General features: G+C 52.4%; 8 protein-coding genes across 8 annotated transcripts; 6 read left to right on the forward strand and 2 right to left on the reverse strand.

Moving 5' to 3' along the window:
• Positions 1-824: 824 nt before the first annotated feature.
• CKM354_000087200 (uncharacterized protein) lies at positions 825-1,644 on the forward strand (the record flags this gene model as incomplete). Its single annotated transcript, XM_044795978.1, has 2 exons — positions 825-1,224; positions 1,283-1,644. 2 exons carry the CDS (start codon positions 825-827, stop codon positions 1,642-1,644), a joined length of 762 nt encoding a protein of 253 aa, XP_044651913.1.
• Positions 1,645-1,880: 236 nt separating this feature from the next.
• On the reverse strand, positions 1,881-3,578 carry CKM354_000087300 (uncharacterized protein; the record flags this gene model as incomplete). The annotated part of the gene is made up of 4 exons (XM_044795979.1): positions 1,881-1,931; positions 1,990-2,095; positions 2,150-3,456; positions 3,516-3,578. The coding sequence occupies 4 exons, from the start codon at positions 3,576-3,578 to the stop codon at positions 1,881-1,883; spliced, it is 1,527 nt and encodes a 508-aa protein (XP_044651914.1).
• A 1,251-nt stretch (positions 3,579-4,829) lies between these two features.
• Positions 4,830-5,567, forward strand: CKM354_000087400 (uncharacterized protein; the record flags this gene model as incomplete). Its single annotated transcript, XM_044795980.1, has 1 exon — positions 4,830-5,567. The coding sequence occupies one exon, from the start codon at positions 4,830-4,832 to the stop codon at positions 5,565-5,567; it is 738 nt and encodes a 245-aa protein (XP_044651915.1).
• Positions 5,568-6,081: 514 nt separating this feature from the next.
• Positions 6,082-6,849, forward strand: CKM354_000087500 (uncharacterized protein; the record flags this gene model as incomplete). The annotated part of the gene is made up of 1 exon (XM_044795981.1): positions 6,082-6,849. The coding sequence occupies one exon, from the start codon at positions 6,082-6,084 to the stop codon at positions 6,847-6,849; it is 768 nt and encodes a 255-aa protein (XP_044651916.1).
• Positions 6,850-7,243: 394 nt separating this feature from the next.
• CKM354_000087600 (uncharacterized protein) lies at positions 7,244-8,005 on the forward strand (the record flags this gene model as incomplete). The annotated part of the gene is made up of 1 exon (XM_044795982.1): positions 7,244-8,005. The coding sequence occupies one exon, from the start codon at positions 7,244-7,246 to the stop codon at positions 8,003-8,005; it is 762 nt and encodes a 253-aa protein (XP_044651917.1).
• Positions 8,006-8,816: 811 nt separating this feature from the next.
• CKM354_000087700 (uncharacterized protein) lies at positions 8,817-9,599 on the forward strand (the record flags this gene model as incomplete). The annotated part of the gene is made up of 1 exon (XM_044795983.1): positions 8,817-9,599. One exon carries the CDS (start codon positions 8,817-8,819, stop codon positions 9,597-9,599), a length of 783 nt encoding a protein of 260 aa, XP_044651918.1.
• A 540-nt stretch (positions 9,600-10,139) lies between these two features.
• On the forward strand, positions 10,140-10,886 carry CKM354_000087800 (uncharacterized protein; the record flags this gene model as incomplete). Its single annotated transcript, XM_044795984.1, has 1 exon — positions 10,140-10,886. The coding sequence occupies one exon, from the start codon at positions 10,140-10,142 to the stop codon at positions 10,884-10,886; it is 747 nt and encodes a 248-aa protein (XP_044651919.1).
• Positions 10,887-11,082: 196 nt separating this feature from the next.
• CKM354_000087900 (uncharacterized protein) lies at positions 11,083-12,123 on the reverse strand (the record flags this gene model as incomplete). The annotated part of the gene is made up of 1 exon (XM_044795985.1): positions 11,083-12,123. The coding sequence occupies one exon, from the start codon at positions 12,121-12,123 to the stop codon at positions 11,083-11,085; it is 1,041 nt and encodes a 346-aa protein (XP_044651920.1).
• Positions 12,124-12,299: the final 176 nt, after the last annotated feature.

Genomic DNA, 12,299 nt, shown 5'->3' on the forward strand with positions numbered 1-12,299 from the left:
ATAGCGGCCTCACCGCGAGTCGAACGCGGATCTCTCACTTCACACAACACCTAAGCGTGGCAGTGCTGCGCTACAACCGGTCAGGGGATGGCGGACCACGCTCCCCTCTCCCCTGGTCACCAGTGTGCTAGCCGTTGCACCATGTGGCCGGATGTTCGAATGAAGGGGAGCAGGACGGAAGCAGTTATTAGGCTTGGGGCGAAGGTCTGGAGACGAGCTCTTGTTCTAAGGGCAGAGTCGCAAATGGTGGGGACGACAGCGATTGGGTGCGGACAGAGAGCAAAGCGACAGAAGAAGGCATACCCTGGTATACAGCGTACTCAGACATGCAGCCTTGTTCAGCAAAAGCTCACATTCTACAGCAAACTTGACGGACAAAACGTACAGTGAACAATCTGCAGTTCAAAAATTCGAAAGGCTAAACCTGTAGTTCTACTGAGCACAGCATAGTTTTGATCTTGAGCTCATATATATCCATACATCGACACCAATACCTATAAGCAGAACAACCTACATGTATAGCACGCTTGCCACATGTCCGACTCTTGGAATCACTAATGTGCCTGAAGGGGTACAAACCGAATTAAGGCTCATTCACCTTCATCAGGCGAGCACACGCCATTCACTGTGAATGGAATGCGGATTCCCCCGCCACGAGCTCGCCTGGCATTCTTTACCTACCGCATGTCCTGCACCACTTTCACCTCTACATCCGACACCAAGAACAGACTTCAGCACGAGCATCGCACTGCTTCTCGCCACGCCCGTCCACTGCAGCACTCGACACTCTCAAATCCAAACGCATTCTACCGAACTACAACACGATGGCAGGAAAGCACAGAGGTCGTCGATCTGGCCACTCCAAGAAAGTCGCACGCATTGAGCACGATCTCGCTGCAATGAAGATCGAAGACACAGCATCCCAGAATGGCACAGCCATCGGTGCCGATGCTGGCAACGCGACTGCAGCGTCCAACATCAACGTCAATGAAGAGAAGCCCTTCCGCCTTTTCGATCTGCCTGACGAGCTGATTGTTCGCATCGTCGAGTACGCCGTCGTCATGAGCTCTCGCAAGCACCCCATCAAGATCCGTGCCATACACGTCGAACAGCCTCATTTTTGGTGGGCATACCCACAGCTCGGAGTGAGAATCGATCCAGACGAGTCCAAAGACCTACTTCAGCCAGCAATCACTAGAACTTGTCGCCTCTTGCGTGACGAAGGTAAGCCATACCCATCCCAAAATCCTCTTCAGATCATCGTTCGCTGACTCTTCCCCAGGTCTCAAGGCCTTCTACGACCAGAACCACTTCCTGGTAAAAGCAAGCACTCGTGGGGCCGATGCTCTCTGCCGCTGGATCGATCCGCTCGGCGAGGATCGCATCAAGGGCATCACGAACTTGTTCATTGAGTGGGACCTCCGCGATGGAGATTTCGACAAGGAGATCGTGTGGTTGCGTTTAGTCGAGTCTAAAATCAGCTTGAAGACGAAGACTTTCGTGCGTCTTGTCAAAGCACCAAAGGGTAAGAAGCCACGCTATCAGGTTGCATATGGACAGCCTAAGAAGGGCGGATATGCGGAGAAGGGCTCTGGTCAGTGGATCGAGGTGGCCAAGAATAAGAAGTGGCGAGAGGGACGTTGAGCAGTATGAGGGTGGCGTGAATGGTGTCGAAAGCAGCGAAGCGCGACAACGTGCGAAGGCTGCAAAGTGCTCTTTGGTCACGCGCAGGTTGATGAATTATCACATGTCGTTTGAGCATTATTTAGTTCTCGAATATGGGTCTGACTATGGCTACGATAAGAACTAGCTGTAGCTGACTTCAATTCAACGTTCAGACACGTATCTCCCAGCAATGGGGTCTACGTATCTCGTCCAGATCATTGAACTGGGGTAATGCGAAGCTTGAGGGGTTGCAACTCCCACAGTACCTGATCACTGTTAGTGTCTTTCTGGTAACTGTATGCAATCAGATAGAGCAGAACTCACGTAGAACCGCGCATCATGAACCCAAGTAGCGTGATCGCCATCAAGCTCGAAGTCGAAATGCCAGATCAACTTTGCCAGAATCAAGCGGGCTTCCGCCAATGCCAGTCTGCGACCTCGTTAGCACAATGTTTGGCTCCCGTAGAATGGGTCCACGACTCACAGCTTTCCAACGCAGTTCCTCGGGCCCATGCTAAATGGCTTCAAAATCTCGTCGACTCTCCTTCCGCATGCTTTCTGCACCTCCAAATTCGTCCATCTTTCGGGTCGGAACTCCATCGCGTCGTCAAAGAATCGCTCTGATCTTCCCATGAACCACTGACCCATGGAGACATACGTGCCACCAGGAATGAACTCCCCGTCAATAACGTGGCCTTCCTTTGGCGTCGTTCGCGGTGTGATGTAGCTAGCAGTAGGGAAGATTCTCAGATTCTCATCAAGTGTGGCCTTCAGGTATGGCAAGTCTGCTGTAGCTTTGAGCGTGATGTCCTCGCTTCTTGCAAAAGTTCCGCGAATCTCATCTTTGAGGCTTTGCATTGCGTGAGGAGTCTTGCACAAATGATAAAAGGTCGCTGTCAGTGTCGTTGCTGTCGTTTCTGCGCCGCCTCCAACGATCAAGATCGAATTGGCCAAGATCTCCTTCTCTGTCAAACGGTCTCCTCCCTTCATCTCTCGAAGCATAAGTCCAATGATATCTGGGCGCTTGCCGGATTCAGCTGGAGAGCTTCCATCTTCCTCGCGGGCGAGGCGGACATCCACGGCTTTCTTGGCTGTTTCGAAGAATTTCTCTTGTTTCTGAACAGCCGCTTTCGGCATGATTAGTTTCAGCATGCTCATCTGCAGGCCATAACGCTTGAACTGGTTGACAATAGCTCCGACTTTGAGGATGTGTAATAGGTAGCTAGGCCACTCGTGCAAGCGACGCTTCTTCAGACACTCGAACTCCTGGTCAAGTGCGAGCTGGCCGATGACATCGTTGAGTACCCAGAGAAACCACTCGACCATGTTCTGAGACCCATCTTTGCTGGCGTCTTTGAGCTGAGAACAGAGCATTTCAGCATAGTGCTGCATCGTTGGCTCGACTTCAGCCACTCCGGCATTGAGGAAAGCAGGGCCGGCCAATCTTCTCAATCGCATGTGTTCGAGGTCCGGTGCAGTGATCATGCTGTTCGGTATCTTACCAGATTCGTCCTGTCCGAAGTGGAAACGAGTTTTGGCCAGTTGAGGGCGCGAATTGTAGATTTCGGGCCATGCTTCTGGAGCTGTGAAAGAAAGCTCATCTGGAGCGATTCTTACAGTTGCGCCGTACTTCTCGTGAATCGCTGCAATGTGCTGATAGAGATCTCCAGTGGAATGATGGTACGAGGCAAAGAATCGAGATGCTCGCCATAATAGAGGCCCGGGATATTTTGCAAGAGGATGAAAAGGTGAGATGTTGTAGAGTACCTTCAGTATCACAATGACTAAACCCTATATCTTGTTTAGCTCTTTCAACGCTGGTGCAAGACACAGCTGGTAGCTGTACATACTGCAAGTAGTAGTCGAGCTGCAAGCAAAAGCCCTAGCGCGCCATAGTGAAGTACGCCACTCATGACTGACGATGTACTGGACAGTTGCAATCCAGAGGATACAACACACGTCCAAGATCTCTTCGTGGAGCTGTAGAAAGTGTCTGAACCATACAAGACGTTGCTAGTAAGCAGCCGCCACTTTATCGAAGGATTCGAATAGGAGGCTTGGAGGATGGAGGGGTAGGACTAGTCTTAGCCGAGAACTTTTGCTCCTCATGGAAGATCACTTTGAAACCTGCACCAAAACAAGATTCTTTCGTAAGCTTCTAAGTTCCTTTCTGCAGACGGAGAGTTTCCTGAAAGAGGACCAACGATAACTTCGCCAAGGCCTGCGAGATTTGCCCGAACAGGCGATGTGCATGGATCCCTATTTTAGGGCCGGCGCCTCCTATCTGGGCGAGCAACTCAGGTGTTCAGAGGATGTCTGACGACTTTCACCCTCTCTCGTTGTTCAACCAGCAGAGATCCTGTACAGCAGTGGTCAGGAGCCAAGCGACTCGGAAAGTGCGACTCGCAGCAAGGTTCGGAGCACGAGCACCATGCCAAGAACAGGCCAGCCTTCAATCAAATCCGACTGCTGCCTGGTAGACTTCTGAGCATCCTCCAGGACGCGTGAAAGGCTTGCGCGAGCCCTGCGTGAGTGTGAAGCCGTGGAGATCCGTCCTCCGAGGACGTTTGAGCTGTAGTGCAGCTGGCCAGTCCAAGCTCAGTAAGTGAGAACTTCGTGGTGTATTTGTTTACTTCATTCGTGGAACGAAGCTTGATCAAACTCATCTGCTACAGATCCATCAAAGATCGAGAGGGCAGCGGACCACAAGAGCGACGCGAACCAGGATTGCTGGAGCCTTTTCGCAGCTGCAGTGAGAACATATTAGCACGATTATGTGTGGTCCTCGAACCGGTGGTTGTGACATGGCGATCTGGAGTCTCGTGGCTTTCGTGACATTGAAAGGGAGACTTCTGTCGAGACATGCATTTTGCAGAGGGTCTCCAATGTTCGGCTGAAGTCGTCGCGGTTCGCGACTGCAGACAGACGTAGCTTCCTCCGCACGGACCGAGAAGGACGCAGTTGCAAACCTTGGTCCAAGTAACAACGAACGGCAAGCACATATGTGAAGTGAAGACAGCACGAACTGCACCAGTACCCGTCAAATTACAGTTCGCACAAGGCACTTTCGGTTCACCGACTTTCGTGCTATGCGATCGGCGTTTGCACCACAACGCGCCAACCTCGATCAACCAAAAGTGTTCTTATCAATGCTGCGCGGCACGATGCCTTCTCCGAGTCCCACTGGCGCAGATGGCGGACTCAACGACGAGACAGAAGGGCTTGTTGCATTCCCGATTCTTGACCTTCCGCCGGAACTCGTCATCCGCACTATTCAGCAGGCAGTTGTCATCAGCTCTAAGGACGAACCCATAGTCATAAAAGATTACACCAAAGCCCACCAAGAACCTGCAATTACGCGACTCTGTCGCTTATTCCGTTCCGAGGGCCTGCCACTCTTCTACAAGCACAACGAGTTCGCAATTCTCACGACGCAGCAATGCACCTTCGAATTCTTTCGGTGGATTTGCCGTATGGGTCTAAAGCGCGCTAGCATCATTCAAAGCCTACGCGCATACTGGCACTTCGACAACTCCTTCGATCTGCTCGCTTGGGGGGATCTTCTATACGAGATGGCGTACTTGAAGTATGCCGCGGATTGTACGATGCTGAAAGACGCAATTTCCGACCAGTTCTTTGTGCGCTTCCAAGATGGCAAGATTATGTTGGAGTCCGATAGCCTCGGCACGTACTACAAGCTGTCCTTCGGCCAGAGTATACAGGCTGGCGCCGAGTGGCGACAAGTTGCTGAGCTGGCGATCTCATACACGTCCAATTCATACACGTCCAATTCATCGGAGCGCCATAGAGAGGATAAAGACTTTTACGTCTCTGATCCGAGCTCAGACACCACGGCTTTAGCATCGGAGAAGCTGGAGGACGACAGGGCAATTGAGCAATGATAGGATAAACAAGCTGAGCACAATTGTTTTGCGCCAGGAGGAAGCGGCAAAATGGGCATCCTGAGCATCTGCGGTCGTCTTCGTTCGCCTTGGCTAGCCATTCGACAGTGGTCGCAGTCTCTAATCGAGATGGATATGACTATGGGCACAAGTAATATCCCTCTAGATGAGTCTACTGCCGCGTAGAAGCGATTCAATCGGTGTGCTAGAAACGCGAAAGCAGCAGCCTCACGAAGATGCGGGTGTCTCCTATTATGAGATCCACTCAATGACAAAGATTGGTCACATTGCTGAGGTACTGGTGAGCCACCGGCTCTATCCAAACATGTGATGACCTGTTTTGTGAACTCCAGCCGGAGTGAATTGGTGGGGCGAGTGAACGGCCATCATTCACTCGAAAGTCTTGGCTAGTGAGCATATGAAAAATCAGTTGACATAACACTTCGATCCAGAACACCAACAAAAGCTTCGAGGCATCAAACAACATTGCGCCCTCGGCGACTCGAGCACCAACATGGCGCTCAACACCGACGGCAATTTGGCAGAGGCTGGAGACCAGCAGCAACAACTGGACCCCAACACACCGATGCAGATCGAACACTTCCCGCTACTCGAGCTACCTGACGAGCTAGTACTGCGAGTCCTCTATTTCGCCGTCGTGACCAGTTCCAGAGACAACCCAGTTCCGATCTGCAAATACTATGATAGGGACCTGAGCGCCTGGGTCATGCCAGCCACTACACCCGCCATCACCAAAACCTGCCAACTGCTTCGCAAAGAAGGACTCAAAATGTACTACAAGCACAACGTGTTCTACCTGGATGGTACTTACGAAGGGATGTTCCGCTTCCACGACTGGGCCATGACCATCAAACCAGCCAGCCGTGCTCCGATCGGCGAGATCTGGGTCAGGTGGTTCAAGGGCTACAGACCAGAAGATCGGTTGAGCTGGGAGTGGAAGCATGAGCTGTATCTCCACACCACATCTGGCGAGTTTAGGTATGGAAGTCATGGCATTCCACGAGAGAAGATATTGGTACTCTTTCGAAAGGGCAAGCTCGTAATGGGCAGCGGACGGATGGCCGACTGCTATCAGCTGAACGTCGGTGAAGCTGAGGGCTCGTTGAGGGACGGCTGTGTTTCGTGCGCGGAGATGCTCGATAAGTGGCGCGAAGAGCCGGTGTGGCGGGCCGACATGAGGGGGAGAATCTGGGTTCGCGACGAAGAAGACGGGGAGGGGCAGGATGGAGAACCAGGACGTCGAAATGCTTTGCCAGGATGAGGCTCTGGGTTTTGGAGGCGCGAGGTACTGCAAGCTGCGAGCTGCTACACAGATCTCGAACTCCTGTTCATGGAAGCGGATATCGAAAGCGAAGCAGAGCAGGGCTTTTCACACGAATCGAAAACCAGACGATGAAGGCTTCGTAGCCCCAAATAGGTTGGCCTCTCCAGATGCTGCTCCAGAACGGTCAATACCCTTGCTGTATTGTTCACATTTTGAGCGCCGTCAATAGATCGAAATCAGTCTTGAATCAACTCCTCAGTTGCGCACGTGAAAGATGAAGTAAGTGCATTGCTTGGCGCAACCGTTTGGTGACCATTTCGTCTTCAATTCCAATTCCGCCCGACTCCTGTTTCCCCACCCACAGACGACTTGACGACCAAGTGGTGCGAATATGAAGCCCGCCTTTCAGCTTCAAAGCGAGAGTGACGGCATCCTCGTGCAAGCGACAATGACGAGCCAGAGCGCTTCTGCAGTCACCGGCGCCGAAGCCGAGCCACTCGAGGAAAAGCCGTTTCCGCTGCTCGAGCTGCCAGTCGAGTTGGTTCTTCGCATTCTGCGTTTTGCAATACTCGGAAGTGCGGAAAGGAGAGCGATCCCGGTAACTCCCATAAGGCGAAAGCGCGCGACCGAAGCCGCCCAACCCCCTATCACAAAAGCTTGCCGTCTCCTGCGCAAAGAGGGCCTGATGATCTTCTGCAAAGAGTGCATCTTCCACTGCAGTGGTTATGCGCTTGACCTCCGCGCTATGTGCAAGTGGCTTGCAGCAATTGGACCGAAGCATTGTTCACTGATCAGTTCCATCGCGGTATTCCTGAATTCCTACTACACAGCCGGAAGTGATGTGTCTACTATGGTCTGGGGAGAGGTGGTCGACCAGTTCATGACTGTCGCAGACTGCGCTGCGTCCGAGGGGCTCGACACTAGTCGCATGTGCGTGCTATTTGCCAAGGGAAAGCTGGTGCTGAGCGGTGAAGAGCTTGTGGAACCGAAAGAGGCCTCCAATTCTGTGGTATTCTCAGACTCATTCCAGATCTCGGTACAAGAGCCGACAGGCACACTCAAAGATGGATGGACTTCGCTCAAGGATCTTCTGATATCATGCGGGTGTTTCAACGACACCGGAGCAATGGGATTACGTCTGGCTGAGGGATGAGCAGTGATTTTTGGGTGCAAGATCGATGATGCGAAAGGCGGACAATGCAGAGCGATCGAAACATGAAGACGATGAGTGAAGGCATCAGTCTGATCCTGTATGCGTAGGATGTGCTATAGGCGGCCGATCTCTCCGTGCTGAGGGAGCTCCGAGTCCATCTGGTCACAGGGAGGCAAGAGGTGCAATGGCGCTGCCTTTTTGAGCGTCAGTGCAGGAACACCGTAAGGGATGAGGAGGTCCCCTGGCGTCCCTCGCACGTCATCTTTGCATGAACGCTAGTACGATTTCTTGACGCACTCAATTCGAGGGCAAAAATAAAAGCGTTGATTGAGCGAATCGTGTAAAAATTCAAGCTGACTCACTGGTACCGGTATTCGAACCCCTGACCTACGTGCCGCCTGCGGAGCTCGCGTACGAAAGGCAAAAACAAGTCGACCGCACTCTATACGTGTGAATCTGCCGAAAGTCGACGATTTGCTAGTCGACTTGTTAGTAAGCATGTTTGCTTGAGGTATATGAGTGTCGTGATCCTGTAACTTCGCAGGCACGCGGTTTGTGCACGCAGCGTTGCCAATTCTTTGCAGCTCTCAAATGGCCTGTGGATGAGGAGACCCCTCCGGACTCGCAAGTGTATTGGTGGCTTGCATTTGTGACACGTGAAGGGGTAGCGTCACCGTGCGTCCCCTCACTCTAGATTGTTTGCTGGTCCCTGAAGCGAATTTTGACGTCCCTTGCAACATCGACCTTCGACACCGCAACATACCTCCGCGCAGACATGCCGGCGGATTCGAGTGCCGCCCATGAGACAGAGATGTCGCTCTCAATGTCACAACACCCAGCCCCCGACGAAGGAGAGAAGCCCTTCCGCCTCCTCGATCTCCCACCTGAAATCGTCATCCGTGTTCTCGAATTCGCCGTGAGCATCGACCACAAGCCGAAGCTGATATACGACCCTCCCGGCCGACGTTCTATCTGTGGCTTCTACGACACTTCCTTCGAGTTGTACAAGCAGCCTGCAATCACCAAAGCCTGCCACTGGCTGCGAAACGAAGGACTTTCGATTTTCTACAGCCACAACCGCTTCCTGATGACTGCCACGAACGATGAGATCAACTCCTTGTGGATGTGGATGGCAAGCTTGCAAGCAAAACACTTGAAGGAGATCAGCGTCTACGTGATGTTGACAGATGCACTCGGTATGGCAAAGCCGTATCACTCTGATGACTTATGGTCGCCATCGGATTTCGAGCGAGACGTCGCAAAACATAGAAGCGAGCAGGGGTGGCGAGGAGCACCTGAGGGCTATGTGCGAATGGCAGATGGTAAGGTCAAAATCACCTCGGAAACTGCCGTCGGAATCAAACAGAGGCGGTACTACCAGCTGTGCTTCGTCGACCGGTCCCGAGAACAAGCGGAATGGCGGAGATTGGGAGATTTTCCAGGATATCGGGATGAAGAAGCATGGGAGGATTGCTTCAATGTAGTCTGGTCGGCATCTGACTCGGAGGAAGAGTCAGAACAGGAGGAGAGCTGCAACATCGACCAGTCGAGCTACGTCTCTGGAGAGTCAGGCCAGGAGGAGTCCGGATCGTGAGGGAACCAGGTGAGGATAAGGAAGTTCATATGCGGCAGCCGCACGCCACAGCACAGCAACGACAATTGCAGCTAGACGCTTCCTGCATCATCGACTACGAAGCGAAGGCACACAGTATGGGGGTCTTTCTCCGAAAAGCATCGTTGCCGCATTGCAGAGGCGGAACCCCAATCCCTACATTTTGTTGTGATCATCATCCAGAAGGCATGGGCGATGGATTCAAGGACCGAAGCACATCGCAGCGAGAATGAATGAAGCGTAGTCAGATAGCCGAACTCTTCAATCACAATGCCTGACGATCTTTCACTCGTGTCCAGTATTGCCGCTGTCGTTTGCACAAAGAGGTAGATCGCGTCTCCTCACTTCGCGCCGTTTCCACATGAGAACGGATGCGATGTTGAAAGGGATTGCTGCCTGACGGCCTCACTTCCACAATGCGCTCTCTTCCTTCAGCTGGCATCCACAGGCACACACCAGCTTCATACAACACCGCACGTCAATCGAGAACCAGCAATGTCAATGCGCGTGAGCGCCGAAACCATGTCGGACGAGCCTGACATCGCGACGGCGCCCACGACTGTCACCTCACAAGAACATGCCGGCGAACAAGAGTGCTTTCGGCTCTTCGACCTGCCAACAGAACTTATCATCCGTGTCCTCGAATTCGCTGTCGTCATCAGCACAAAGGCGAAGCCACTACTGATCGAGTGCTACTTGAAAGAGTCCTGGCCTACAGCCTGTAACGAACTGAGCGCGAAACAGCCAGCTATCACGCGAACCTGCCGACTCTTTCGTGAGGAGGGTCTGAAGCTCTTCTACACTCAAAACATCTTTCTTGGTGCTAGCAGCGACGACGACGCTCCAGCACTCTGGAGCTGGGCAGAGACCATAGGCCAGAAGAACCTCCAGCGCATTCAGCAGCTGTATGTTGCGTGGGTGGGTGGCTACGGAGAGACATTTTGCCAGTATCAAGGTGGCAAGCTATTCAATGCCCACGACGACGACGACGAATCCGAAGTGTGTGCATGCCAACTTCTGGAGGAAGTAGTGTATCTTGACAGCCGCAATTACAAGTTTAAGGGACCGAGTTCTTGCTTCTTACAACTGGATTATGGTAAGATAGTGTTGGATGTGGCCTGGGACCATCCGCGCTATCGTATCTCGTTCGGACACCAACACAACCACGGTTCGCAGCTTCTGGTGGGCTGTCCCAGCTTGATTGCAGATCATGATATCTTCAAGGATGGGCATGCCAGGGACTTCTGGGTTGTCGAGGAGAATGACTGAACGTATATCGCAACCTGAGGCATTGCGTGGTTTTTGACCCCAGCGCTCGGTCACTGCAACTGCAGAAATAAGTCTGCGACGAATATGTTGAGTCTAGGAGTAGGCGGAGATGACGGCGCCGGGACCGACTCGATGATGTTTAGTGAGAGCGGCCAGTATCCTCGCAAGAATGTAGACGCACCAGCTCAAGCAATTGCTATTCCGCAGCTTCAGTAGTGGAGGCCGGCACAGTGTCCAGTCCACCAATGCCTTTCACAATCTCTTCAAAATCCACTCCCTCTTTCTCAAATTCTGCCTTCACTCTCTCCACGACCTTCTCCTGACCCTTCGCCGTGAAACCGCCATCAGCATCCCTCTCTTCTTCCACGATCTCAGTCCATCTCCAAAACAACGACTCTTTCTGTAACTTCGTCAAAACCTCCTTGAAAGCCACAACCTTCTTCCTCCTCGTCTCAATCACATCCTCTTCCTGCCATTTCCACATAACCCACCCATGCTTCCCTCCCTCCAAGAACGCAAACACAACCTTATCCAAATCCTCCTTTCTCACCTCCTTCCTCTTCACCAACGTCTCCGCATCACCCATAAGCTCAAACTCCAGATCCCAACTTTCATTCATCATCAAGTATCCGGTCTTCCGCATCTCCTCGTGCGAGATCGCAGGTAATATTCTCGTCTTGAAGAAAGCATTCTCTTGTCCTTGTTTCACGCCTTGCATCAAATCATTCGTGTTCCAATTCCTGCTCACTCGCACAACAACCTCCTCATCTCGAAATCCGGTCTTCCAGCGGTAGGAGCAAGGATTGGCAGGTTGTTCGAAGAAGAAGGTTAGAGGCCAAGGACCAACGAAGCGGAACAATAAGAAGTCAAAAGCCATGGTCAGGGTCCGGACGAGAAGGATTTTGATCTGTTGTTTGCGGGTCGTGGAGATCGTATCGACAGTTTCGGAGGTCGAGTAGCCGAGGAGGGTTTGTAGGAGGATGTAGTATTTGGGTACTGCATAGTACAGGCGCCAGAATAGCAAGGCAGCGATGAAGCCATTGAGGAGGACAGGAATGAGAAAGATGTTCTTCTTTACGGAACGGGGGTTGCGATCGAGGTGGGTGATGTGGACTTTGGACGGGTCCAGGCGGTCGAGGAATGGTGCGAGGGAGGAAGGAGCTTTGATGAAGGGCGTTGGGATCGCATCTTTGACGGGGTCCGCTTTGGATTTTGATTTGAAGCCGCGAGCGGCCATAGCGTGCAGTTGTTGCTGGGCTGTTCGTGGTCTTGGAAAGGTGAAGTCGCGCGAGAAAATTGGTGGAAAGGAGACTGGGGAATTTGACAGCTTACGGCAGTTCTACAGCGGCAGCGATCGCGAGCGCTGAAAGTCGTACTTGCAGATGCGGTTACATCAGTCTCACTGCCAGTTGC

The sequence above is a fragment of the Cercospora kikuchii genome (assembly GCF_019650295.1).
Source record: "Cercospora kikuchii DNA, contig_00001, whole genome shotgun sequence".
In the NCBI taxonomy this organism is placed as follows: Eukaryota; Fungi; Ascomycota; class Dothideomycetes; order Mycosphaerellales; family Mycosphaerellaceae; genus Cercospora; species Cercospora kikuchii.